The sequence below is a fragment of the Halichoerus grypus genome, chromosome 2, assembly GCF_964656455.1.
Source record: "Halichoerus grypus chromosome 2, mHalGry1.hap1.1, whole genome shotgun sequence".
NCBI classification, from domain to species: domain Eukaryota; kingdom Metazoa; phylum Chordata; class Mammalia; order Carnivora; family Phocidae; genus Halichoerus; species Halichoerus grypus.
In genome coordinates, this window is record NC_135713.1 from 134,614,181 (window position 1) to 134,641,229 (window position 27,049).

Sequence of the window (27,049 nt, forward strand, 5' to 3'; positions counted from 1 at the left end):
TTTTTGATGTAGTGTTCCATGATTCATTGTTTGTGCATAACACCCAGTGCTCCATGCAGAATGTGCTCTCCTTAATACCCATCACCAGGCCAACCCATCCTCCCACCCCCTCCCCTCTAGAACCCTCAGTTTGTTTTTCAGAGTCCATCATCTCTCATGGTTTGAAATCGACATCATTTCTTAAATGTGTGATAGAGTTAAGCGGTGAAGCTATTTTTTTAAAAGCTAATTTTCCTGAAGTTTTAAAAAAATCATTAATTTGATTTATATATTAGATACAGGATTCTATGAAATAAATATGGTTATTCAGATGTTCTATTTCTTCTTGTGTCAATTTTGGCAATTTATGTCTTCCAAGAAATTTGTTCATTTTTTGTAAAGTTAAATTTATTGTCATAGAATTGTTCACAGTATTCTCTTATTATCATTTTAAATGGCTATAGGATCTATAGTGAAAATGACTATTTCATTGCTGATACTGATTTTTAAAAAATTTTTTCTTGATCAGCCTGGGGTTTACCAATTTTACAAATCTTTTCAAATAACTAGCTTTTTTCCCCCCTGTAGATTTTTCTCTTTTATTTTGTTTTTCTTCGATTTCTTCTCTTTTAAAAAATTTTAAATAAATCTTTATTTATGTTTTTATTTTTTAAATATTTCTAAAATATTTATTAGATTTCTGTTCTTATTTTCATTATTTTATTCATTCTATTTACCTTGGATTTAAATGCTTCTCTTTTTACAGCTTCTTAATGTGGAAACTTATATAAATAATTTTAAACTTCTTTTCTAATATAGCACTAAAATCTAAAAGTTTGCCACTTGGCATTGCTGTTGCTGCATCCCATAGATGTTGATATATTGTGTTTTCACTATATTTTTTTAAGATTTTATTTATTTATTTGACACAGAGAGAGAGAGCACAAGCGGGGGAGTGGCAGGCAGTGGGAGATGGAGAAGCAGGCTCCCAGGGAGGCTGGGATCATGACCTGAGCCAAAGGCAGATGCTTAACCGACTGAGCCACCCAGGCGTCCCTCACTATTTTTCACTTTAAAGCTTTTTTCTAATTTCCTTTGTAACTTCTACTTTGAACAGAATATATACACATAAACATATAAGCATATAAAGAAATGGAATTATACTCTATTTGTAACCTGCTTGTTGACTTAACAGTAAATCAAGAACAACTTTCTGATAATTTTCTGCAGCATCATTTTTTGTGCAGAGTTTAGTACATTATGGATATATCATACAAAATTTATTTAAACTAGGCCTCTATTGTTGGATAACTTAGTTGTTTCCATTTTTCAGTTACAAATTGTTGTGATAAATATCCTCATATATTAGTTTTTGTGTAGTTAAGAAATTTTTTTGTTGTATAGTTTTCTAAAAGTGGAATTGTTATGTAAGGGGATCCTCTTTCAAGGTACTTTCCTATTTTGATACCGACTTCTTGGACCTGAGCCTGTATTTTCTACATGGTTAGTTTTTTCCCCCAGAGTAATTGTGGTCTGTGGGCTGCATCAGTTCTTAGGCATGGCAATTTGGCATTCATAGAGGTGGAAAATGGTCAACTGCCAACATCCAAGATTGCAGGGGGAAGGTCTTACATACAGCATCTGGATTTTCAGGTTCTCCTGGATAAGTGGGAATCTGGCAACACTAAGCCAACATTCCTACATGATAAGAATTAGTGGGAAAGGAGTAATTACTTTAGATAGGGCAGGCTCTTTCCATGTTTCCTAGCTCCTACCTCGTCCATGCTGCTTGATTAGGACATGGCTTGACTCTTATGGAATTTGGGTTCGCCACCTCTGATACGGTAGGACAGAACCTATGAGAAAACTCATGTCAGTCACGTACAGGCAATCCCCGACTTACTACTCCAAACTGTGTGACCTTTCCCAGTGCGCATGACACCTCCTTGCACTTCTTTCTCTAAGAAATTCTAGACCTCCCCTTGGTAACCTGTCAGATTTGTCCTTCCAAAACAAAATTCCATTCTTTCGAGGAATAGAACAGAGATCTTCTTCTCTGTGCTTTAATGCCCATGAATTTTTCTAGGCGAACATTATCTCTAGAAATATGCAAACACAATGTACCCACATCATGTCTCTCAGATTCTTTGGGTCTCAGTTTCAAGGATATACTGAAGATATAGCCCTCCTTTACCAGTAGTTTTTAACTCATGACACAGTTACGTTGGGATAAATTATGAATGTGGGATGATTGCCGTCTCTTCCCCTCCCCTATCCAGTGAAAGAGAATTCTCTAATTACCAGATCAATCTCCTGATTGTTTTCCTTCTTACAAAGAGGAATTTTGTTTTCTGCTATGAGAGAGGTAAGGCCCATATACATGATGAGGTGATACAGAAAATCGTGAGGACAGGCAGAAAGAGGAGCATGATGTGTGGAGAGCAATTACGGGGAATTGTGAATGGAAGGGCTCTGGATTGGCATCCAATGTGATGGGGAGAGGAAGAAGAAGAAAGGAGGTTTTCATAAATATTGTCATGGTCTTTGAATCTGGATCCCCTTTATGGTTCTCGGGAAACCTAAAGAAAGGGTTTGAGTTATTGAAATTACTTTTGGTTGTGAGAAGCTATTTTCTTGACTGCAGTCCTGCTCTGAGACCAAACTGTGTCTGGCCCAGGTTTATAAGGTTACACAGGCTTGTGGATAGGTTTTCCTTGTTTGTATCCTTCTTAAACTGTGCTATGGTTATATTAATTTGCTCTTCGTGAGACACTAAGTACTGGACACCTGTTTAAACAGTTTTAAGATTGTTCCTTCTGGCTGGGAGTTTTGTTGTGTACCCTCTTCAAAAAAAAAAAAAAAAAATCCAAGACCTAGGCAATTGAGACATAGATTTCTGTTCTCCTTTTCTGTTTATATTTCTCCTTCTATGGTTTTTCTGAGGTGGGGAGTCCACATTAAAGGTCATAATGCTTCTGGCTCTAGGGTTGGATTTCTTAAACACATCCTCAGGTCAACTGGAGTCTAGAGTTTATTACTTTTTAAAAACGAAACCCCTGCCAAGTGAAAGGAGAGAAGGGCATGTTTAGATGAAAGTGCTTGATGTTCAAATTCTGTAGTTTGTTGACATTTTATTGCTCAATGCAATTTTTCCTATCCTTCAGGGCATTTTGCTTAATGGTTTCCCAGGAACACTGTGATGAGGCTTCAAAGCAAACCCTAGGTTTTAGCAACAACGCTCTTATTCCAGTTTATATGAGTCACATGTCCAAAACCTTGTACACATCTCAAGTTTTTCCCATAAACGTTTATGCCCTGAAAATATGGGAAACCATGTTACCAAGCCGTATTAGATGTCACACACTAATATGGAAACAAACCAGGTAATTCCAATGTAATAGATTTTTGTGGTAACTGGGAGGCAGAGAGGTGTACCTAAACTAGATGTTAGCTGTACTATATATACTAAATTCATTCAAGAGGATCTGTCACCAGTGGTCTGATAGAGCTGGCTGTTGAGTATGAATTTGTCAGTATTGGCTAGGTAGGTGTGATGTCTTCAACACTGAATTATTACAAACACACCAACAAAATGATGTATAACCCCAAGAAGTCTGTCCTTCACAATGATTTATTCCCTGGGTCAAGAGGAATATGAGCAATTTATTACCTTTAAAATAATTCTCATCTGATTGAACCCCATATATACTAGTAAAACATGGCTTCCTGAGGGGATATATTTTGGTACTTTTATGGTTGAAAAATGAAATGCCAATGCTTAGACTTAGCACTCGACATGCTATCTAATTTCTCTCTTCCAATTATCTACTTCCAGGGCTGATTCTTTCTCTCTCTTTCTCTATTTGCACTGTATTGGGTACTTGTCATGGTCAACTGGGTCAGTCTGAATGGGAACTTTTCTCAGAAGGTGGGCCCACTCAAATGAGTAGAAAGAAGTAGAAGAAATGGCTGCCATACACTTAACTCTGAAAAGTTCCTTAGAGGTATGGTGGAATCTCCTCTGGAGGGTTAAGAAACATAGTCCATGCTTCCCTTATCTGGGATGGTGTGCACGTGCCCCTTCTAGCAAGTGCTGGGAGGCGGCCGACCTCTCAGATCTCTCCTCAGAGTACCATGCTTTTCCTTTCCAGGTGTTCATTACTGAAAAGCAGAGGAAACGGTGCTCTTACCTTCCATTAAGAAGATATCATCGCAGGCAGCATTGGGAAAGCCACTTCTGTGGTGATGGTTTCTACCAGCATAACCCTCCAGGAACGAACGTCAGCCAGACCTGCAACATTGAAGAAGACTTCAGGGTCTGAGCTTGTGTTTTGGAAAATGCTAGTCTGTGTTTGAAGCTTCATCTGACAGACTTTCTGCAATATGCATTGCACAAGAGAGGGCATTTTCAGCCCTGGTTTTTAATTTTCTTCTCTTTTGCGGGTGTAGGCACGGACCTCAATGTTATTTTAACCTCATTTCCTCCAGGCAAGGAGATTTACTAAATTAGGTAGCCAGTCAAGAAATTCTGTTGCTGCACATCTCTGTCGTGCGGGCTGTGGTGTGTCTGGAGAACAGAAGGGACACAGGAGAGGAAGCTCAGCCTCTGAAACTTGTCCGGAAGGAGGCTGAAGGATATTCAAATTAAGTATTTTTAAAGGTCCACGGGGCCAAGATAAATTCTAGCAACATGGCGCTGAAATCAGAGGTGTGATTTTTCCTAGTTTGTCACAATGTCAGCCTGGGAAGGAACAATGGTTCGGAATTCCCTTGGAAAGCTGCTCTTGTAGATACAAGCAGCAAGAAGGGCTTTCCATCCTCTCCTGACCACTCTGAAACTTAAGGATAAATTGCTTCCTGCTGGAGACTTGTCATAACAATCTAGCAAGTGTTGGGAATGTGACATCACAGGGCTTTTCCCGCAGGTGTGTGTGCAGATTCAGATAAACCTGGAAGCTTGCAGCCAGGACGCCAGGCATCTATTCAGATAAGGCACAAATAGAATGGTGTTTTTCTCCTTGAAGTCTCTACAGGTTTTGGAAATTGGCTGTGACTATACATCTTGCACGTGGGTTGGGAGAGGCAACCACCATTAGGAACATAACGACCAGTAACTTCGCAATTTAACCAAATATTTACTCCCTGTACCTGCAATTTACTGCCTGTAGCAAGTTTATGAAAATTTTAAATATGTTTCTGTTTAAAAATACATCTCTTTCGATAAAGATGAACACAAGGGAAATAAATTCTACAGTGATGAGTAACTTGAGTAATTCGCTTATGTGTTCTTTGTGCTAAATTAACCTACATAGGGAGACTGATGATGTGAAGGAGAAACCTGAGGTGAGAGAAGGGAGTGTGAGTTAGTCACCTGTGAAAAGCAAGATTTTTTTAAAAGATTTCTTTCTTTCTTTCTTTCTTTCTTTCTTTCTTTCTTTCTTTCTTTCTTTCTTTCTTTCTGAGAAGGAGAGAGAGAGCGAGCGAGTGAGCACAGCAGGGGGAGGGGCAGAGACAGAAGGAGAGGGAGAATCTTAAGCCAACTCCATGCCCAGAGCTCAGGGCTTGATCTCAGGAGTGTGAGATCATGACCTGAGCTGAAATCATGAGTCGGACACTTAACCAACTGAGCCATACAGGTGCCCCTGAAAAGCAAGATTTTTTGAACCATGGGCAATAGATGCAAAGAGAACAACCAAAAAACACTGGGGAGGGGAGCTTCATGTGAAACAGAAGTTCTCTTCATCTCTCAGGGACTCTAATTTTCTTCGAACTCAGATAATGTGCTTTACCTGTATTACAGGGTAAGTTTCCTCCCATTACATACCACCTCTCCCTGCCCCACCAGCCACTCTCTTTCTCCCACCAAGCCAAGACCTTGTCCTAGTGTCTGGAACTTATGGGGCCCAAGGGAATGGAATATGGCTTTTTGTGATGTAACTCATGGTACGGAAGGAAATCAAGACTCAGCATAAGTTATAGACAATGTCCATAGTAGCACCGAATTCATCTTTGCTATGAGAAGACCCGTTGCCTTACCTACTACCACCTGTAAGATCTTAGGCACATCCTCACCCCACACTGCACCCTGCCTAGCAGGGCAAAGAGAGGATAGCCCATGCTGAGTGCTAAAGCCAAGAGGAAACTGAACTTGGAATGGAGTGCCAGGGGAAGTAAAAGGAGGAAGACATAGGAGGAAGGTGAAGGAGTTTGTCAGTTAAGGCCTGAAAAGCAGCCACCAAAATGGGATTAGATGTGCAAGAGCTTCCTTGAGGGACATGCCTCTGAAAAATAAAGGGGAGAGGGAAGGAGGAGGCAGGGAGAGCCTTCAGACTGGGATGCAGGGCTGACACATGGGGAAGGAGAGAGAGAAGGAGGGAATCACATAGGAAGAGCCACAGACCACACCATATTGTGGAGAAAATGATGGCAAGGTAAAGGGGAGTCCCAGGCCACCACCATCCCTTAGAAGAGTCCCCCAGCTAACTGTCCAAGAAAACATGGGGAGAAGTGTGGCCCTGGGGTGAGCGCCAAATTGGAGTGGGAGGCACGTCCCATAGAAGCTCACAGGCAGGGTCACAGTGAAGGCTCTAGGACCATGGCCCTGCATCTGAGAGCAAGAAGACAAGTGGAATTATACAGAGAACTCACTTCTCAATCTCCGCTCACCTGCCTCTGGGTTAGAAAGTCCTGCTTGATCAAGTTCAGGGCAGACTGAACATTATACAAGATTCTCAGAGTTGGACAGGCTGCAGTCAGCCCGTTTGGCTGTGGATATGCAACGTTGCGTTCAGATGTGTGTCATTTTGATAATAGCATTCCCTGGGGACTGGGGTAGCCAATCACGGCACCTGAGTGTATTTGTCCACCTTTATGAAAAGCAAACCTTACAGGGCACCTGCCTGGCCTCAGCCAAAGTCAAAGTGATTACTTCCACCTCTCAACAACATTGTCTCCTAAGCCCCCACCCCACATATTGTTTCTGTTTTGCACTTTACACATGTGTGTCTAGGACTTCTCCCATCCTTGAAAGCTAATGTGCAACTTGAAGCTAAAAGTTGTCTTACGCTTTGAATCAGCATTGTCTTGCACATATAGTTGTTTTGGGTTTTCACATCAGGTAAATAAAGGGACTGAGCAGCCAGGGGGGTAAGGTGAGAAAAAAAACCCAAAGAAACATACATATTTCAGCCCACTTACTTTTCAGGACTAGCAGGGACTTATAATAGAAGACTCAGATGTATTTCAACCATGAAAAAGGATCAATGTATACAATGCTTTCAATTTATATGATGCTATCTGTGAAATATATTTCAAAAAACAAAGCATAAAGAAATAAGGACAAAGGAACGGGGTGAAGTTGGCATGGGTACAGCTAGAAAAAACGAAGCTAAGGATTGCTACTGAGATTGAATACAAACTTTACTTTTGACCTTTTCCTGGCAGCCAAGACAAAAAGGAAAACACAAGTTATATAAGGTTCTTATTAGCTAATAAAAAGAAGCATGCCAGCTTTTCTATACAAGCAGATTTTTTTCCCCCCTAGAACTAACTTTAAGAAGAATTTCTTTTATGGTCCCTTATAAAGCCACTGACTTTTAAAATATATGATGGTTTCAATAACAGTTTTATAAAAATAGATAGCAACTTCTTTTTTCTGTATGGCCATTTCTTATATTGATTTTTGATAAATGTCATAGTTCAGAGAGGACATTTCCTTGGGGACTTAGGATGGAATTCAACCCCCAGGAGTGAAATGAGGTTGATGGATGATGTCTGGGCCTGTAGCCTGTGGAAGGGACCCTGGGAATGGAGTGATCCAGTTGTAATGCCCATGGGCTAAGTATCAATTTGAGATTATTAGCATACAAACAAAGTTGTATTAGAATAGAAGATAAGTTTGGTTGTGTTCTTTTTTAATTTGGCTCAACGGTTGTGCCCCAACACATACATTTTGATTTAACACTGGGCCTTAATCATAATAAATACCATATATGTACAATGATCTAAAATTGACCCCACTAGGACCCATACTCCTATTAAGAGAAATGGAGAATGTGACAAGCATTCCAAAGGAAAAATCCTCTGGTTTACAAATCCGTTGAAGTACCAAACACAATTGAACGAGTTGCTTTTGTATTCTGGGATTCTTCGAGACTTGTCTAGGCTAATATGCTGTCACAGAGTGAGCTCCCCGGTAGAGAGACTCTGACCTGGTGATTAGTGTGTAGGAAGTTTACTACAGATCGCTCCTGGGATCAACACCTAAGGAAGACAAGAAGAGGGGAGGGCAGGGAGAGGAGGAGCACAGGATAAAGTGGAGGAGGAAGTAGGGTGAAATCCATGGGGAACACTGGACCTGGGATGGCTTTTTGGAGTTGTTTCCCATTGGGTGAGGGGCTGGGACCCTACACCCCCACACTGACCACTCACTGGATCCAAGCTGTCCTCAGAAGGGGTGTGCTCTTGGGCATGGTGGCTTTCTCCGCCAAGGGCAATTCCCTGAAGAAGCTAACACCTGAGGGCTCTGGGCCAGTAGCCACCAATGAGGGGGATTAAGTCCCAGACTTTTGAAAGTGGTCCATCACAATCGATCAAGGGATTTTCTAGGCACTGTTTGCCAAACTAGCAAGACATACTTTAATCCTGAAGCACAGCTAAAATATCTCCCAGACCTGATGGTCAACAGAATATCATTTGTGACATGCTGCTTTATTCCCATAACCTGGATGTATACTCTTTATTCTGTAGGACGAGTCCATCAGTTTGGTTTTATATTTGGCTGCTCCTACTAGAAGCCAGCTACAAGGGACTTAGTCAATGAAAAGGGCTTATTTTACTCACTTAAATAATTTGGGAGACAGTCCATAAGCCTGCGCATCTTCTCATGGAACCAGGGTCTTTCTCTTTTCTTCTAGTCCCTTTTTGGCAGGTAACTTTTTTTTTTTTTTTTTTAAAGATTTTATTTATTTAACAGAGAGAGACACAGTGAGAGAGGGAACACAAGCAGGGGGAGTGGGAGAGGGAGAAGCAGGCTTCCCGCCAAGCAGGGAGCCCGATGTGGGGCTCGATCCCAGGACCCTGGGATCATGACCTGAGCCGAAGGCAGACGCTTAACGACTGAGCCACCCAGGCGCCCCGGCAGGTAACTTCTGTTCTCATGGCTGCACGAGGCACTGCTCTGCCCCAGAGGGGAAAGCAGAAGCCACAAAAGATAAAGGCCAGGCAAGCTTCTTTCTCCCCAACATTTTCTGAAGTGCTATAGGATCTCTACTGACTTTTCATTAGCCAGAACCGAGTCACATGACTGTTCCTAATTTCCAGGGCATTTGGTAAAGTCATTTTACCTGAGAACATTTAACTGGCTTCTCTCTTTTTTTTTTTATTAAAGATTTTATTTATTTGCGAGAGAGAGAATGAGAGACAGAGAGCATGAGAGGGAGGAGGGTCAGAGGGAGAAGCAGACTCCCCGCCGAGCAGGGAGCCCGATGTGGGACTCGATCCCGGGACTCCAGGATCACGACCTGAGCCGAAGGCAGTCACGTAACCAACTGAGCCACCCAGGCGCCCCTTAACTGGCTTCTCTTAATTGGGAAGAAAGAGAAAGGATATTGAGAAGACAGCTAGCTCGGCGGGCCACAAATAATAGAATTTAAATCTCTCCTTCCTTGTTCCTCATGAGCTGAACAACTGCATGAAATGGATTCCATAGAAAGAAAAGAAATATAGTTATAAAATATTAATGCGACTATGGGCACAACATCACAAAAAATTTATCCAGTTGAACTCAGACTTTCCACATTTCATCAAAAGCAATATGCATTCATTACCCTAGATTTATGCTTGCCTTTCTGCCGCTGGGGACAGAGCTGTGCACAAGGCAGACATTCACTGTGTGTGTGTTCATGTGTGTCTGTGTGTGTGTGTTGTGTAAACAAAGGAATGTCTTTGGCATACAGTATAGCACTGCACTGTGTCTTGAAGTCATAAAATCATGAAGTCGTGTGTCTTGCTGGCATATATGGGAAGCCCCCGCAGTGGTGGTTGAGGAGTGGTTCTGGGAATGGTTTTAGTCTTTGCTTGACCGTATTTTGTCTTCCTTATGCCCTTGCCAGATGGGTAGCTTCTTGGTGATTTGGTTTCATACATCCAGATTTTAGAGAACTTTGAGAAATAACAATGGAAAAGCTACCCTCAGCATGATTTAAAAAGTGCAATGGCCTCATCCTTTCTTGAAACATTATGGTGCTCTCTTTTACCTCTCCCATCCAGAAAAGAAACCTCACTTTCTATAATTATATGATTTTGAACTTTCTGCATATGAGATTATAGTATAGAATAGGATTTCCATATATACACATTAAACTTATGGACACACTAAACAGAAGAATATAATGTGGTATTTCCAGAAAACACCTAATACCCTCTTCAAATCTGACTCTAGGTTTACGGGCTCATCATTCTTCCTCTCTCCTTGAGGAAGGGTCTTTTTTTGTCTCAATAGACAGTTCACAGCCTCACAAAATTAGAAGTACAGGCCATGGTCAGTGTCAGATGATTCTGCATTTCTGATATGCTCCCAGCTGATGTCAATGCTAATGTTTTCTGGCCACACTTTGAGTAGTGAGGTGTTAGTGTTAAAGCTTGGTTGCCTTTTTGGAATTGTGAGGGGAGTTTTTACAAATACTGATGTCTGGGTTCTACCCGGAGAGTTACATTTATTATAGGGTTGGCATGGACATTAGATTTTTTATTTTTTATTTTTTTTAGCAGGCGGGAAGGGCAGAGGGAGAAGGAAAATCACAAGCAGACTTTGCACTGAGTGCAGAGCCCAACGCGGGGCTTGATCCCATGACCTGGAGATCATGACCTGAGCCGAAATCAAGAGTTGGATGCTTAACCACCTGAGCCACCCAGGTGCCCCTGGACATCAGATTTTTAAAAGCTCCCCCAGGTGATTCTAATGTATAGCAAAGTTTGAGAACCATAAGCTATGAACCAATTACAATACTTTTCCCCATGTGTCCCTCCAAATACACAATTTGTTAACTTGTGTATCCTTGTATGCCCCCACCGTGGTTACTACCAACTTCTGAGTGGTTTTTATTCCAAGAGAGTGCCTAGCCCGGGGCCCCATCCTTGGCATGGGCTCAATCAGAGTCTGATGACCACATCAGCATATAGAAAGATGCTATTCTGTTTACACACTGTGGCAAGAAGGGAGAGAGGATTTTTCATTGTAAGTATGGGTCCAGCACATTTCTACTTACTGCAATTCCTTTGCCAGGCTTCTTCCAAGGAAACCCCATAAAAAGGGTTTCCAGATCTTGGGAACCTAGGGCAGACAAAGGGGAAAAATGGAGAGTGGAGGTGTCAGCAGAGGAAAGAGAGTAAGGGAGGGAAGGAGAGAGAGAAAAAGAGAAGAGGAAGAGGAAGGGGTAGAAGAATGGGGAAGAAATGAGAAGAAACTAAGATGGATATAAGGGTAGCAGAAGTTGAAAAATATTGACAAAAATTGACGATAGGTATTTACTAACCACCATCTATGAGAGGCGACAAAGATTCTTGTGGAGATCAATGAACATAGGGTTTTGTTAGGAGACAGGAATCAGGCGCTCAAAAAGTTACATTGAACTATGCAATGAAGAATAAAGGGAAATAAAATCAGAGATAACATGGGACTTATAGAGAGAGACCCATCAACAAATTAGTTTCAGGGCAATAGACAGCACAAACTCCATTTTCACATGGGGAAATGGTATCACCTCCATTGCCATGGATCCCTTATTCTTACTTGGCTGTATCAGTTAACTCAGATTATGCACATAGGTGGCTCCTGAAGAGAGAACATTTAACGCATTTCGTATCAAGGAGTCCTTCAGGGAATTATTTAAATATTTTATAGTTATTTCCTCTAGCCTGTACCATCCAGTACGTTGCCTGCAAATATTCGTTTTGAGAAAAAAATTTTCAAAATTTACTTGAAGATAGATACCCTTTGAGAGTCTTCATACCCACTCCTAACCCCATGATGCACATCTAGAAGTTTCTTCTTAGAGTTGAGGTCTTGGTACTAATGTTTTATGAGAATAACGAATGGGCATTCAATCCATTCAAAGTGGTGAAGGTTTGGTATTTTGTTATCTTTTCTAAGAAACGTTCTTAATTTGATGTGTTGAACTTTGGCAAAATGAGTCCCTTTAGTGACATAAAAGCAGCCAGTCTTTAAAAGACGCTGACAGATGCTGAGAGAGTTTTTTTACAGTGGGGCTGAGTTTCCAGCTCTGCTGCATGTAATTAGGCAGGCAGATAGAGCTTCACTCATTTTACTAGCCCAGTGGGATGGAGTGGGGCGGGGGCCCCAAAGTTCCGCTTACTTCAAGGAAACACACTCTCTCTTTCTTTAACATGTGTGTCTCCATTTCTGTGAAGAAATAAGAGTCTGTGTTTTCATTTTATAAATTCTGCACACAACTGAGCTTGTGGTAAGGAACACATCATTTCTATTTATTTCAAGCAAGCGTAATTTATCCATTTCATAAAGAACTTGGATGGTAAAGATGGTGTACATGCGTGATTTAAGGATCAGCATTTTTAGTGTCCTAACAACATCAATAAACACAGAATGCATTGTCTCGGCAATCTGGCTCATCTGAATCTACTTGAATTTTCCTATTTTGCCTTTTTTTTTTTTTTTAATTATTTGCTCTGCAGGGCTTAGTACTCTAGTGTCTGAAATGCTTGTGTCAATAAACAATCGAATTGCCAGTTTTCTATGTCAAGGTAGCATCTCTTTCTTTCAAACTCTTGGTTTTCTCTGCTACATTTAATTGGGAACTCTGTGTTTGGCTCGTAAAATCTCTGCAGAACGCCACCCCACCCCTTCAACTTTTAAGTTTAAAAATCCAGTCTAAGAACAAAGCTGGGGCTGCTGGGGAACAGAGAGAGCACTCTGTGGGTCCCTTTCCCTTGCAAGCCGCATTCTATAACTAAGTCCAAAAGCTTGGCTCATGTGTGGCGCGAGTGTCACCTCTTCTGTACCAAGCAGAAAGCACGAGAATCTTCACAGATGCTGGCCATATATTCTCTATTAGAATTGTAACAGTAGGACCCAGCAATGAAATGTGAAGAAGCAGAGAGGGTCCTTGAGGCCAAGGGGCCAAATTCAGAATAGGGCATCTCATTTGAGAAGACAATGTGAGCAACACAGAACCACGCAGGGCACTGGGCTCTAATGACAGGAACTCCGAGGACCCAAACATGGACAGAACAAATTGGTTGAATTCCTAGACATGTTGCTCTGTCGGTCGAAAGGAACTTACCTCTGAAATGTGCATGCAGGCCAGTCTCGCCCTTTTCCAGATTTCTCGACGAGGCAATGTTCCTTGCCCAAGACCCAAGAGTCATCCAGAAGTAGAGCCAACACAACTCGTGATCCCTGTGTACTAGTCCAGTGGGTAATGCACTAAAGATATGGCATTGTGCAGGACCGATAGGCTAGTCCAGTGGGAATAATGAGCAAACCTGCGCCCGAGCCAAGTCTGCTATTTATAAGTAGTATTACTTTGGACATAGGACTTAAAGCTTTCTGAAGTTTAATTTGCTAAGCTATAAAATGGTAGTAGTAATATCTCTACATAAGTGTGGCTGGTACCTAAAAGGTACTTGAATATTAGGTCCTTCTTCTATACCTCACTGCATCTTGTCAAGCGCAAATTTGTCAGGCCAAGTTTGTCACCCATATATGCAAGATTTCCTCCTAACTCAGTACCTTGGCCTCTTGTGTCCACCAGGATATGGAATGGTCCACATTTGACGGCAGTAACACTGCTCATAAATGTGAGTAACATATAGGGCTCCCTCCTACTGGTAAGAACACATTCAACTTCCAAACTAAGATTTGACAGGCCTCTTATGGGCCGTGCCAACACTTTGAAAATAAAACTCTTGAAGTTTCAACAGAAATATTTTTTTACATGATAGGACGAAACCATCTGGAACTTACTGCTTACATGGACTGAAAGAGCTATATCAACAATAGGGTTGTTATAAACTCAGGCTCCACACTGTCTCCTAAAGGGATTAGACAGGTCTCATAATGTGTTCTAGACAGAAAAAGTGACCCAAACAGGGGCTGAATCCTTAGATGTCATTAGTATTTTCTCATGTCAATGCTGGGATTTGAGAAGACAGAAGGAATTGACTTACTTTATATACTTGTCTGATCCTTTAGTACTTAATGAAAACTAGAATGTTTTATTTCACCCCTATGGGAAAATAGCTAAACCGGGCAGTTTGTTCCTGAAATAAAATATCAGCAATCAAAATAGTCTCAAGGTCTCTTAGAAAGCAGAACATCACAGGCTTATTAGAAAGTAGGTGCCCCAAGCTTCTAGGTGCTGTTAACATTGTTTTATTTCCTTTATACAAAAAGTAGAAATGACAGAAAAAACACTCTTGACAGAAAACAATACCACTGACCTGGTCTCATTGAGGAGCTGAGCCCAAACTGCCCATTTTACCGGGAAAGGAAAGTTCAATCAACATTAGCAAACACTCATGCAACTGATGAAAGACAAGATGGTGCCAGCGGCTTTAGGTGGACATTGTGTGGGTAAGCTGAACCAATCCAATCTTAAAAAACATACATTGGCCCAATCATGCTTTTAAACGTCATCTCTTTAGAAACAAGTTATATATACAAATATCACCCAAAAATGTGTATTATATAGTCTACTACTATAAATTTAAGGCATCCTGATACTGTTCTTCTGCTGGTGAGGCATTGGTTCTCATGATTCTATTTCCACAGTGGATAGTCCAGAAATTTCCAATGGTGTCCAAAGGGCGGCAATGAGAGATAAGAAAAAAGTGATTTACAAGAAGAGTTCTTTTGACTCTGGCTCAGCATTGTGCTTTATGCTGTAGGATTTCTTCATTTTTCTATTGATGTCATTATGCCTAAGCAGAAGAAAAACCATAAAGGCCAGAATTAGATAAAACTATGGTCAAGTTATAAGACAACAGCACTAAACAGCTCACCAAACATGGAAACTATCCTCATACAAACCACACTGAAGAACACTTCATTCCAGTAGGCAAATTATTTTCTTTTCATATAAACCACTCTTTAAACAATAAAAGCTATAGTCATATAATAACACACACTTAGCCAACACTTTTTAATTCAGCTCTGGAAGTAATTTCTCCATCATGCTGATTGGAATCCAGGCAAGATTCTAGTCAAGCGAATTTCATCAAATTCAAGTCAAAGTCACGTCAAATAAGATAGTAAGTATAGTAATGCTGGTCGAGTGGAAACAAGAGATGTTTATATTTTATTGACATGGATTCGTTGGTGACATCTTTAATGTCCAATAAGCTCAAGTCTTAATCGTTCAAAGAAGACGCTTTTTTTGGGTGTGTGATTACTGTTGGAAGATCATAAGTAGGTAAGTCTAGGGGAAAAAGAAAAAACCAGGAAAAAGTAATGCTGTTTGCTGCCCCCAGGATCTGATACCTAGTAAGCCTATGTAAAGAAATACCAGCTTAAGCCTTGGAACAGTTGTGCTGTGTAAGTGAATTCCCTTCTGGGTAGATGCATTCGTTTTCATGAGATATTACTCACATTCTGGGTACAAAAATGTTCCAGAGAGGAGTCATCTCCTGAAGGTGGGCCAGCCTACATATTAATAAATTCCTTCTTGTTGCTACATCAGACAAAAACAAAGTGTTTCCGTTAATGCTACTTGCTAACATGAGGACATATTTGGATGGAGAGCTTCAAGTGGGATTTTATGGCCTCAAAATCGTGCTTGCTTACAAAGACCATGTAGTCTATTCTCAGTGTTCCAGTAAATATTTGATCCTCATCCCAACCTGAATGTTCTAATTCTTACTTTATTCTTACTTTATTTATTCCTCTGAATAGAACCTTATTAATTTTTTTAAGATTTTATTTCTAAGTAATCTCTACACCCAACGTGGGGCTCGAGCTTATGACCCCGAGATCAAGAGTTGCAAGCTTTAGCAACTGAGCCAGCCAGGTGCCCCTGAATAGAACTTTAGAGAGTGTCTATGGGCAAGAAAGGGACGAAGGGGCAAGAAAAACCTGGTTGGCTAAAAGATGTTCTAGGGACTTTCAATTAAACATGGTGGATTAAATACATACATTCATCACCCTATTCTTACAAAACAACACTAAAAGGAAAGTAAAGAAATAAGAAAGGCATAAACCTAAATGAATAAGGGAAGTGAGAGGGGATGATAATAGACAAATACCAACACTATTTCAGAAACAGGAAGGTGGATGGGCATGTGGAGTTGATTTAGCAGAGCTGAAGATGCAGAAATCTAAGCCTATGGGCAGGGAACGCAACAAACTGATTTGTGCTGCAAGATGCAGAAACCAAAAGCATCATGTATTTCTGAAGGTGACAGTGGGTGCTGAGTGGGTGCTGAAAATGGGAAGATTATTTGAAAAATTTTTGGAAGTAACAATTCATATCCCAGATTACCTCCCTGACCAAATGTAGCTGGGTATATATCTTTCCCACTGAAAGAAGACTGAAGGTTACAATTTACAAGGCATGAGCCAGAGAGACTCTGAATTCAGCTAAAGGGGGTGGAAACCAGAAGATTAAATGAAAGTCTCCCTAAGTGAGAAAGTGAGAATATGATTCTCAACCCACCTCCCTTTAGTCTGACTCATGAATGCTTGGCACTCAGGTTATGGGCCCTAGCAGAAGACTGGAGTTTCCTTAACTTGAGAAATGAACTGGCCAAGAGAAAAGACCTACAAATACTGATAGGGACTTCCCCAACAAAAGAGCCTCGTCCTCACCAGTTCGTGTGAAACAACATCTACCAGTCCATAAGCCTCACCCATAAAGTCGGAGCTTCCATTCAGCTTTAGTGAATATAAATGAGTTGGAGATCATCAGATATTTGAGGAAAGTGCTACTATGAAAGACAGGACCAAAATAAACAGAGAAATGGAAGTCAAAGTGAATAGAGATAACATAGGGAGACAATGAGAACTTTGAACATCTTTAACAAGAAAAGAAAAACTGGGGAAATGTCTGCAATTCATATTACAAAGGGTTAGTCTTCCTAATATGTAATATATAAAGAGCTGTTATAAGTCAAAAGAAGGTGAGAATCTCAATAAAATGAAAGGTTAAAAATAGGACATTCATACAGTGAAATAATATGTAGCTATGTAAAAGAATAAAGAAACTATATACTAATACATAAAGACCTTCATTGTGTTAGGTGAAGAAAAGCAAGAAGCAAAACTGTATCACACACCATTTTTACTGCAAAAAGGAAGAAAAGAAAAAAATATACATTTGTACTTGACTGTAAAATTAAGTAAGTCCTGCATGTATAATGCTACAAAGAGGAAACAGAGAAAACCAACGAAGTACTTTTAGAAATTAACACTATTATAGCAAAAATAAAAAAAATTAGAAAGGTTGGAAGGTACAGGTCAGTTCTTTCCTAAAAGAACTAGAAAAAGCAAAAGTATGGATAAATATAGAAAAATAGTTAGCAAATCTGAGGATTGATTCAGTGTGTCCAACATTACAATAACATGATTTCCAGAAAGAGTGATCAGAGAAATTGGAATGGAGAAAACTTTCAAAGAAATTGTACAAAAACATTTCCCAGAACTGTAGCACATAGCTTTCCAGATTGAAAACGCCTGCTGAGTGCCCACATGTCAGGAATGAAAATAGCATCATGACAAAGCATCAGGAAATCAAAATACTGGGGATAAAGAGAAAATCATAATAGCTTCCAAGGGATTTGCAATTAGAGAGGAATGGAGCTTTGCAACAGACACATTAGAAGCAAGAAGAAAATGAAACAATGTGTTCAAGATTCTGAGGGAAAATTGTTTCCTATGTAGAATTCTATACCCAGCCAAACACACCTAATTCAGGATGAGGGCAAAATGAAGATCCTTTCAGACAGACAAGGTCTCAACAAATTTAGCACCCATTCACCTCCTAAAGATGGGAAGATGTGTTTACCAAAACAAGAGCATAAACCCCAAATGGGAAAAGACAGATTCAGGAAATAGGGCTCTACACAGGAGAGAAGCAGAAGCAATTCCCAGAATAATGTATGGGGGAAACACCAGGAAGACAGCTGTATAGCCCTGCCAGATAGCAGCAGTCCAGACTGGGGCAGGAGGAAAGAGGTTGCTCCTTGAACAAACTGAGAGACACCTGATTTGTCTGAATGTGCTGAAGGAAGGATTCTGTCTCCTGTGAAGTGTTTAGAAATGAATTGTAAACTGAGAAGCAAAAATTACTTTCTCCCCCCAAAATGTAAAGTTATAATTAGAAAGGAAATGCATGGACCTAGTGTGATTAATATTTAGACAGCCATAGTAATAATAAACACCAAATACTAATTTAACCCAAGAGAGATAAAACTGTATTAATAATGGTGGGAAGAGAGGGGCGCCTGGGTGGCTCAGATGGCTAAGCGTCTGCCTTCGGCTCAGGTCATGATCCCAGGGTCCTGGGATCGAGCCCCACATTGGGCTCCTGGCTCAGCGGGGAGCCTGCTTCTCCCTCTCCCTCTGCCTCTCTCCCTGCTCATGCTCTCTCTCTCTCTCTGTATCTCTGTGTCTCAAATGAATAAATAAAATTAAAAAAAAAAAAGAAAACATTAAATAATAAAAAAAAAATAATGGTGGGAAGAGGAAGCAGGTGTGTGTGTGTGTGTGCGTGTGTGTGTGTGTGTGTGTGTGTGTGTGTGTTTGGGGGTAGAGGGCAGTGCTGGGTGCTAAAATAGAGCTAGACAAGTTTGGTTCTTTGTGGAGAATATAGATTTTTGGAATCCTGGCTCCATAATTTATTTTTATCATTACTGTACAAACTTGGGCAAGATACATAATCTCTCTGTGCCTTGGCTTCCAATCTGCAAAATCTGATAATAATAGTATCTACCATATTGTGTTACTGTGAAGGTTAAAACAGTTAATATGCATATGGTGCCTAGAATATTCTTTGGTACACTGTAAATGCTTTATAAGTGTTAGCTATCATTTTACCTTCTATAGTGGAATGCCAATAGGTAACAGAGAGAATATCTAAAGTTGAATATCTGTATGAGCATGTGATCTGGCAATACAGAATACTAGAGAATACATCTGAAAGAAAGCCAAGTGGTTGATTCAGGGGAGTGGGAATACAGAACAGGGTAGGTTGGGCAGAGGAGAGCCAATTTTTGTTAGAATGCTAGCATTACTGTTATAGATACCTACAGCACTTCGACAAAAAAGTAAATGAAAAACCAATAAAAGTTAAAAAGAAGGCTTAGGTTGTAGTTTAAGGATGATATCATCATTTAGGCATTAACAGAGTATTTTTGCTTTAATATAAGGGGTGTTGTGGTCAAGAACACTAAAAAGGAACACTTTCTGCAGGACAAAACCCAGCATGATTAGAGCCGAGTGTATACTTGAGGCATTTATTTGAATAATATCAGGATAAGCCTCCCTGAATCCCTCAATTACCTAGTCCTGAATTACCAGTATTCAAAGGAACAAAAGTGTTTGGGTAATTCTGGCATGAATTATTCAGATAATTTGCTGTTCCTTGATTTCATTTTTGGATACGAAATCACATTCTCAGTGACCAAAATTGGGAAGAAGAAAAGGCTTAAATTTAAATAACAGTTTTGCAAGTAATCTAACTTGCTGATTCATCTAGGCAGGGATTCCACATTTCCATAGCCCATCGTGACCAGACAGCAATTTACTTGGAGGATTAGTTTAAAAGGGTCCATGGGCATGCATTACACTTCCACTGATAACCAAAACAGGGAGATTTTGTTACTTTCGTGGTCTCCTTCAGAACTTTACTGAGAGCAAATCTCTAAATCCCATCTACTAAAAAATGGGATTCCGGTTCAAAGAATGAACAACTTGCCCTCCAGGTACCCACACTAAAAACTCACTGTAGGTAGGGAGGCTTGTAATCAAAGGGCCTAGATATAGATGGAGGACACCATTGTTTCTTGGGATAACAAGCTCAGTGCTTTTTATTTTGTTTCTCCTCTTCCCTCTTCTTTCTCCCTTTCCTCTCTCCACTCTCCCTCTTGCCAAATATTTATGAAGTCTCTAGCATGTGCCAGGCACCAAGCTGGACACTGGGGGTACTGATGGGGGGTGTAGGGAGGCTGTCAAGGGTCCCCACTCTCATGAAGCTCCTCTATGTTTCATGGAGTTTACTGTGTTATAACTCTATCCTCTTTTAATTCTCCTTGGATTCTGATCTCTTTTGGGAAGCAGCATGCCTTGTGCCGGCACAGCAAAATGCCTGGCTTAGAGAGAAAGACGGTGGTGCAGTGAGTGCACTGGCAAACCAGGGATGTGGCACCCAGGAGGCTAATGTATCTGCATGGTTCTCAGTGTGGAAAGGAAAATCCAAGATGACTGTGGTTGGAGCAGGGATGCTTGGTGAAAGTACTGGAAGTTGTCTGGGTAAAGTCTCTAGCTGGTACTTATATTTTTATTTTTTTTATAATTTTTTTTATTATGTTATGTTAGTCACCATACAGTACATCATTAGTTCTTGATGTAGTGATCCATGATTCATTGTTTGCGTATAACACCCAGTGCTCCATGCAATATGTGCCCTCCTTAATACCCATCACCGGGCTAACACACCCCCCCCCCCCGCAAAACCCTCCGTTTGTTTCTCAGAGTCCATAGTCTCTCATGGTTCATTTCCCCCTCTGATTTCTGCCCCCCTTCATTTTTCCCTTCCTTCTCCTGATGTCCTCCATGCTATTCCTTATGTTCCACAAATAAGTGAAACCATATGATAATTGTCTTTCTCTACTTGACTTATTTCACTTAGCATGATCTCCTCCAGGCCCATCCATGTCGATGCAAATGGTGGGTATTCATCCTTTCTAATGGCTGAGTAATAGTCCATTGTATATATGGACCACATCTTCTTTATCCATTCGTCTGTTGAAGGGCATCTCAGCTCCTTCCACAGTTTGGCTATTGTGGACATTGCTGCTATAAACATTGGGGTACAGGGCGCCTGGGTGGCTCAGTTGGTTAAGCGACTGCCTTCGGCTCAGGTCATGATCCTGGAGTCCCGGGATCGAGTCCCGCATCGGGCTCCCTGCTCGGCAGAGAGTCTGCTTCTCCCTCTGACCCTCCTCCCTCTCATGCTCTCTGTCTCTCATTCTCTCTCTCTCAAATAAATAAATAAAACCTTTAAAAAAAAAAACAACATTGGGGTACAGGTGCCCCTTCTTTTCACTACATCTGTGTCTTTGGGGTAAATACCCAGTAGTGCAATTGCTGGGTCATAGGGTAGCTGGTACTTTTAAACCTCAAATGAATGGCTGCTTCTTGGAAACTCCAGTCTTCCTCAGAGCTTATAGACAGGCACTGCTCTTTTAATGTTCGGGGACACCCCCGTGGTGGCAGAGATGGTGCCCGTAGGACACTAACAGGACAGCTTCCCCGGGGGCATTTCACAGTTCAAACCAGGACCGCAGAGGGGAGGGAGGAAAGGAGGGTGGAAGTGGGAAAAGGGAGTAGTCTGTTCTTCAGTTTTGTGGTTGCATTTAAGCCAGGATTCACATGCTGAAAGAACGTATTTCTGGTGGGATGGTTTTGGTTTTGAAGGAAGGCCTTCTCTCTGTACCCTCCTACTTCTCGTTCATGGCTCTTCCACATGGTCATTTCCTGCCTTCCAAGGGCAGCGCTTGAAGACTGAACATGGGATCTTAGTTGCAATAGCTTTTTCTATGTCTCAACTCCTCATACTTGGAGACTAAACTCTGTTTCATTGTCTTCCTGTGGCAGCATATGCTTTCTCCTTTTCCCAGTGGGTGTACGGCATGTATGGAAAGAAACTCCATTTGTGAATCATGCTCTGGTCAACCTTGGGAACTCTGGCAGCTTTTATAAAGAGCTTGTGAAGTTGTGCCGAGACACTGGGAGGGTCTGGTCATTTTAACTATCCCTCATCATATGAGTATTTCCCTCCACACACAAGATTCTGCTATGTGACAGCCAAGGACAATGCAAAAACTGTGGCCTGAGCAAAGGAGAACCTGCCTTTGGAGAAATGTTCAAGATTGGGGTCTCCTCTCTCCTCTAAGTCATAGGGACAAAGCTCCAGTATGAAATATGGGTTTCCCCTCTGAAACTAATATGAACACTAAGGAGGCAGAGGTGAGGGTGGGAGGGACAAGAGTTGTACAGGGAACACAGAACCTGGGGACACATGGAGGAGGAGTGGAGGGGAAGGTGAGCAGATGGGTTCTAGGGGTTTCTGGAGTAGAGGAAGGCACCTCAGGGACCTGGTATCAATTCCTGCTAATGGGCTGGCTCTAGACCCCAGAGCTAGTATATTACAAATGAATATCCACTTCAGATCAGGGCTTAGAAGCCAAAACTATAGTTTTTGAGTGATAATGCTAATGTCTGTAATCGCTAAATCCCCTTTTTGTATTAGCCCTTGAACCAACTTCGCTGAACTGTTATACTTAAGACTCTGTCTGCCCCCGGGGAGGTCGCTCTAGAACTGTGTCCTCAGCATGGATCAGAGAGCCGTGGTAACATAACAGTGACCAAAAAATTACAGACATATCCCATAAAAAGCATATGGGTTAAAAAATAGATACTTTAAGGTAAAAAATTAGAGACAAGATTAGAATGTGGTTATTTTCTCATATCCAGAGAAATGATGGCGAGGATGCCTTTGTTCAGCAAGATTGGGGGCTCCTTTTTGGCGCCGACTGGATTTTTCCATCATGAGTCTGGAAGTGCTCTTCAGTGGGGCTGAGGGTACACACTGTACTTGGGAGACAGCTTTCAGCCAGGGCCTCACCTCTACTTTTCCAATGGCTTCCATATCTTTGATCATTTTTCTGATTAGCATGATATTCTGACAGTAAGGACATAATGTGTGTGTGTGTGTGTGCTGGTGGGGGTGGGCACCCTCAACTCTGACCTCCTACTGGGCCCAGCAGGTGAATACCACCACACCTCATATCATCTTAGGCCAAACATACGACTCCTGTTGAAGTGGTTAGTGAACATCCTTGACATCTATGCAAAATATCAGATACCAGAGCTCTTGGCCCTGCATGTATCATTTCCCGTGTGGCTAATTCCTTGGCAGTAAAACCCACACTAACGGTGTTTATTACTTAATGTGTTTTGAAGCCATCTGCTCTGGTGTTGGGGCTAGGATGAGGGTTTCAGGCCACAGCGGCACTGTGGTCACAGAGGGGGTGGGTGGCGGTGGCCAGAGGATGATACCCTCTGCCTCTAGCTAGCTGGACGCAAAGCCCACGTCATGTGTCCCAGGTCTCACTAAGACTTAAACTCTGGGAAGTGAATGTCTTATTGGTGTTTTAAAACAAGTAACTGCAAACATTCCCTTGGAGTTGTAATAACTCAAAACCAACTTGTCCTTGATAAGAAAAAGTAAAGATAAATCTGCTTGTTATAAACAAAGTCATTGTGGGCTGTGGAAATGCTCCGGGAAAGCTGTCCAGAGTAATGGAGTCGAATCTAATTTTAAAGGGCATTGAAAAGAAATTTAGATTCTTTGCTATCAAGCTGTGACCAATTTAGGAAAATAAATAGCAAACAGAAACCCCACACAGGAGGTGATGTTCTTTCAAATGTATTTACTGCCCGTATTTTCTCAGGAAAAATAAACATTTCTTAGGAACTAAAATGTGACTCCAGCGTAAGTCTGCAACTGGGTTCTGGGGACCCACTCTTTCTCCTAGGGCCATAGAGATAGGGTAATTCAGTGGCATTAATATTTGGAACCAACCCCAAACCAATGACTGCCATTGGATTCCAAAGTTACATAAGCCTGGAGAATCTCTGCTACCCGAGAGGAGCTGTTTGGCTTTCAAGCAAATTCTTGGGCCAAGATTTGAAGGCATCACTGAGGGATGAACACTTGGGTTCCTTTCTATATTGTATTTTTCCGTGGGATGTTCCTTCAATGGGTTCCTCAGGCAAAATGAAGCAAGCACTTGAGTCAATTAGGTGTTTTTCATGCCCATGATCTCATGCTGGTGTTAATTTCTCTGAGGAATCTTCATTTCCACTATAGCCGTCCACCCTTATTTTATATAAGGAGTGAACTTGGCCATGTTCTCTCTGCCTCTGTGTCATTATGAGTGAATCCGAGAAACCTCCCCTCTCCAGTGTGAGCCAACGAGGGACTTTTCACTTTCTGTGGAACACATGCTAAACGGAAACCATGATAAAGTAGAGGTTAATTTATAAGGTACGGAGGGAAAGGGGTCAAGATGCTTATTTAAATACACTGAGTATTTTTATTTTGGGGTTTCTAGTTTATCGCTGAAATCAAACTCTGTTAATATGTAAACCCAGTGACTCTGAGGTTCAAAACTGAGCCTTCAGAAGGATTGTTCCCTCCACTGAGTAGGAAAGAGTTAACCTAGAGTCGGATAGCTCAGGAGCCCCAAAGCCTCATTTGGTGCTCTGACTTTTGTAATTATATTATAGAAAATTGTTCAGCTTTGTTCCTTTGCTTGTAAAAAGACAGGATGAAATATTTCTGGCAGGACAATCCACTGTGATACTAACTAACTGTCTTGTTTCCAGGTACTGTAGGAACCTTCGAAGAGATGAGAGGTGTTCTCCTTCTCCCTCCCAAGAGTTTCTCAAGTCTTTGTGCTGCCTTTCCTGCCTTCTTAAACAGAAGTTGGTGACTTCTGTTTAAGGACAGGAGCAGAATTTTCCAGGTACCAGAAGACACACCCAACCTCACCTGGGACTGAGAAGGGTATGGGGGTGGGGAGGTGGGTTGGGAGGAACAGAGGGGGTCCAGTACCAATGTCTGGGAGGGGAATGGACATTTTTTTTCTTCTATTTCCTTCCTACCCCAGGCCTTGGGTTCGAAGAACTGGTTGAGATTCTCTGCCCCAGGGTGGCCGGAAGCAGCCCAGACTCAGGCACCGTGTGAGCCTGACCCAAGTTGAATGCTGGTGACCAGTAAATACCTAAGCTCCAAGGTGCTTCCTTCAATTTACTGAATTAATGAGACCCCTAGGGGCACTCCCTGAAATGCCTGAGATTTACTTCTCCTCTGGGCTGACCAGAGACCTGGAGCAGATTAAATTTGATTTAAAGGGTCAAGAAAAGGACGTTTCTTGCGCCTTAGTATTCTGATCTAAAAATTTATACTCACAACACGTACACTCTTATTTGGGTGTGTTTATCATTATATAGAAACAGATGCACATTCACAAAACAGTGCGGAGGATTTTGGAAGGGTGCTGCAAGGTGTAACATATTTTTCTTTTAATCTAAATAATTATATTAAAGCAAGTTTGAATGATTTAAAAGTGACAGCCTCCCTTAACATGAATTTGGGGCTTTCTTCTGAAAGAAGCCAGTCACCGGGCACCGAGTGCTGGAAGTGGCCCTCCAGGGGTCTTCTTTCACTCCTCCCGTTTCCTGCTTCCTCCGGGAGTGGGAGTTGTGCACATTCCCCAGGGGAGGAAAGAAAGCCCCGATGCAGAAGGACTTTGCCCAGAGAGGCGCCTGAGCCACTGGGGACCTTCGAAGATGATCCTTTTCTGTACACAGTCCATGCATTTTGAAGCATAAACATTTTGTTCGGGAAAGCCCTGGGTGTGACTGGTGGGCACACACAGATGGGCTGACTGCTGGGCACTGGGGTTCTGAGCGTTAAGCAAGAGCAATTTCAGAATGGCAGGGCCTTTCTTCTCCCCAGCACAGTGATGAAAGGAGCTTTCAGTCTAGGATCAGCAATGAAATAAAACCTCAGCTCTCCTTCACAGCTCTGATTCTGATCAGAGATCGACTCCGTCCACCCATGACAGGAAATTTAATTTCTATACTTACTTGGTACTTGACTCCATTAAAACAAAGACTGAAAGCCAAAGTCAACCGGGAGACTCAGCATGTTTGTAAGGTGAGTAGATTCCTCTGCCCTCTGTGGCTGGAATAAAGCCCCGCCAATCAGGCACTTGATTCCTTTCTAAAGCCCCGTTAGAAGCCCGGCTGCTTCTATTGGGGTGTGTGTGTGGCGGGGGGCGGGGGGGGACGGTGTCATTTTCTTCTTTCTTGGTATCAGCTCCTGCTAAGGGTGCTCTGGGACTGTGGCTTAAAAGGGTGCTCTGGGACTGGAAGCAAAGGCATGGCCTCACTGTGCGAGGGACCCACTAGCTAGCACCACGTACCGTGCATGGTTACGCAGAGGCTCTTCGGTCAGCAAGTTAGAAGAAAGGGTGATGCAGCTGCCATACATCTCCTAGAGAGGTGCAATTAAACATCATCTGAAAACATGCAACAAAGCTCGGCACGTGCACATGTCTCAGTCAACAGGAGGCATGCAGGAGGCAGATTAGTGGACAGAAGCTTCATACATACTTTTAGGAGCACGGGGAGCCGCTGAGATCATTCTTTCACTCCTGAGTGACAAAACCCAGTAAGTGACTTGGGAAAGTCTTATTTGAGCAAGGCAAGGCTGGCCGTGTGAAACCCAAAGGGGCTGGGGTTTGGGGCACGGGGGTGACTTTTCTAGCTGAAATACACACAACATGGAAGTCCTTTACGACAAAGACAATTCACGTTGGAAATCAATGTATAGTTAAAACTGGCGTTCGATTAATTAGAGTGATATTAACGGAAACTCGATTTTGGTATTGCAAAAGGAATCTGGACAGGTCTTAAACCTCACCGTAATGGAATTTCACCTTACGGCTAAGAATCAATTATGCAGGTTGGGGGTCTCTAGATTGCAGGACGGATATTCTGGATCCTTCCATTCCTTAGAGTTTCACATTTTGGATGCTATAGCATTTTTTGGGGATGGCACGGCATGCACAGAACACATGGCAAACATCACCTAAAAAGATGTTCCTATCTCTTATTCACTGGTTTTAAACCACAGATTACAGTGCATGGTTTTCCAGGAAATGCAATTATAAAATGTAGTTCATGGCACACTCCGCCATCCCTCATGTACCGAGCACTCCAGACTGCCCCAGCATTATCCTGATT

The 27,049-nt window shown here is 41.8% G+C and overlaps 1 protein-coding gene across 6 annotated transcripts in view; it reads right to left on the minus strand.

Annotated features, from left to right (window-relative positions):
• Positions 1–14,373: 14,373 nt before the first annotated feature.
• Positions 14,374–27,049, minus strand: part of SNCAIP (synuclein alpha interacting protein) — a 155,638-nt gene continuing 142,962 nt past the window's right edge. For 5 of the 6 annotated variants that reach the window (XM_036071931.2, XM_036071932.2, XM_036071929.2 and 2 more), the window contains 2 exons: positions 26,227–26,297; positions 14,374–14,937 (listed from right to left, as the gene is read on the minus strand). In XM_036071931.2, the coding sequence (XP_035927824.1) occupies positions 14,853–14,937; positions 26,227–26,297 (156 nt within the window). In that variant the 3' untranslated portion in view covers positions 14,374–14,852. The remainder of the gene's footprint in view (positions 14,938–26,226; positions 26,298–27,049) is intronic. The other variant, XM_036071934.2, reaches the window with a different exon arrangement.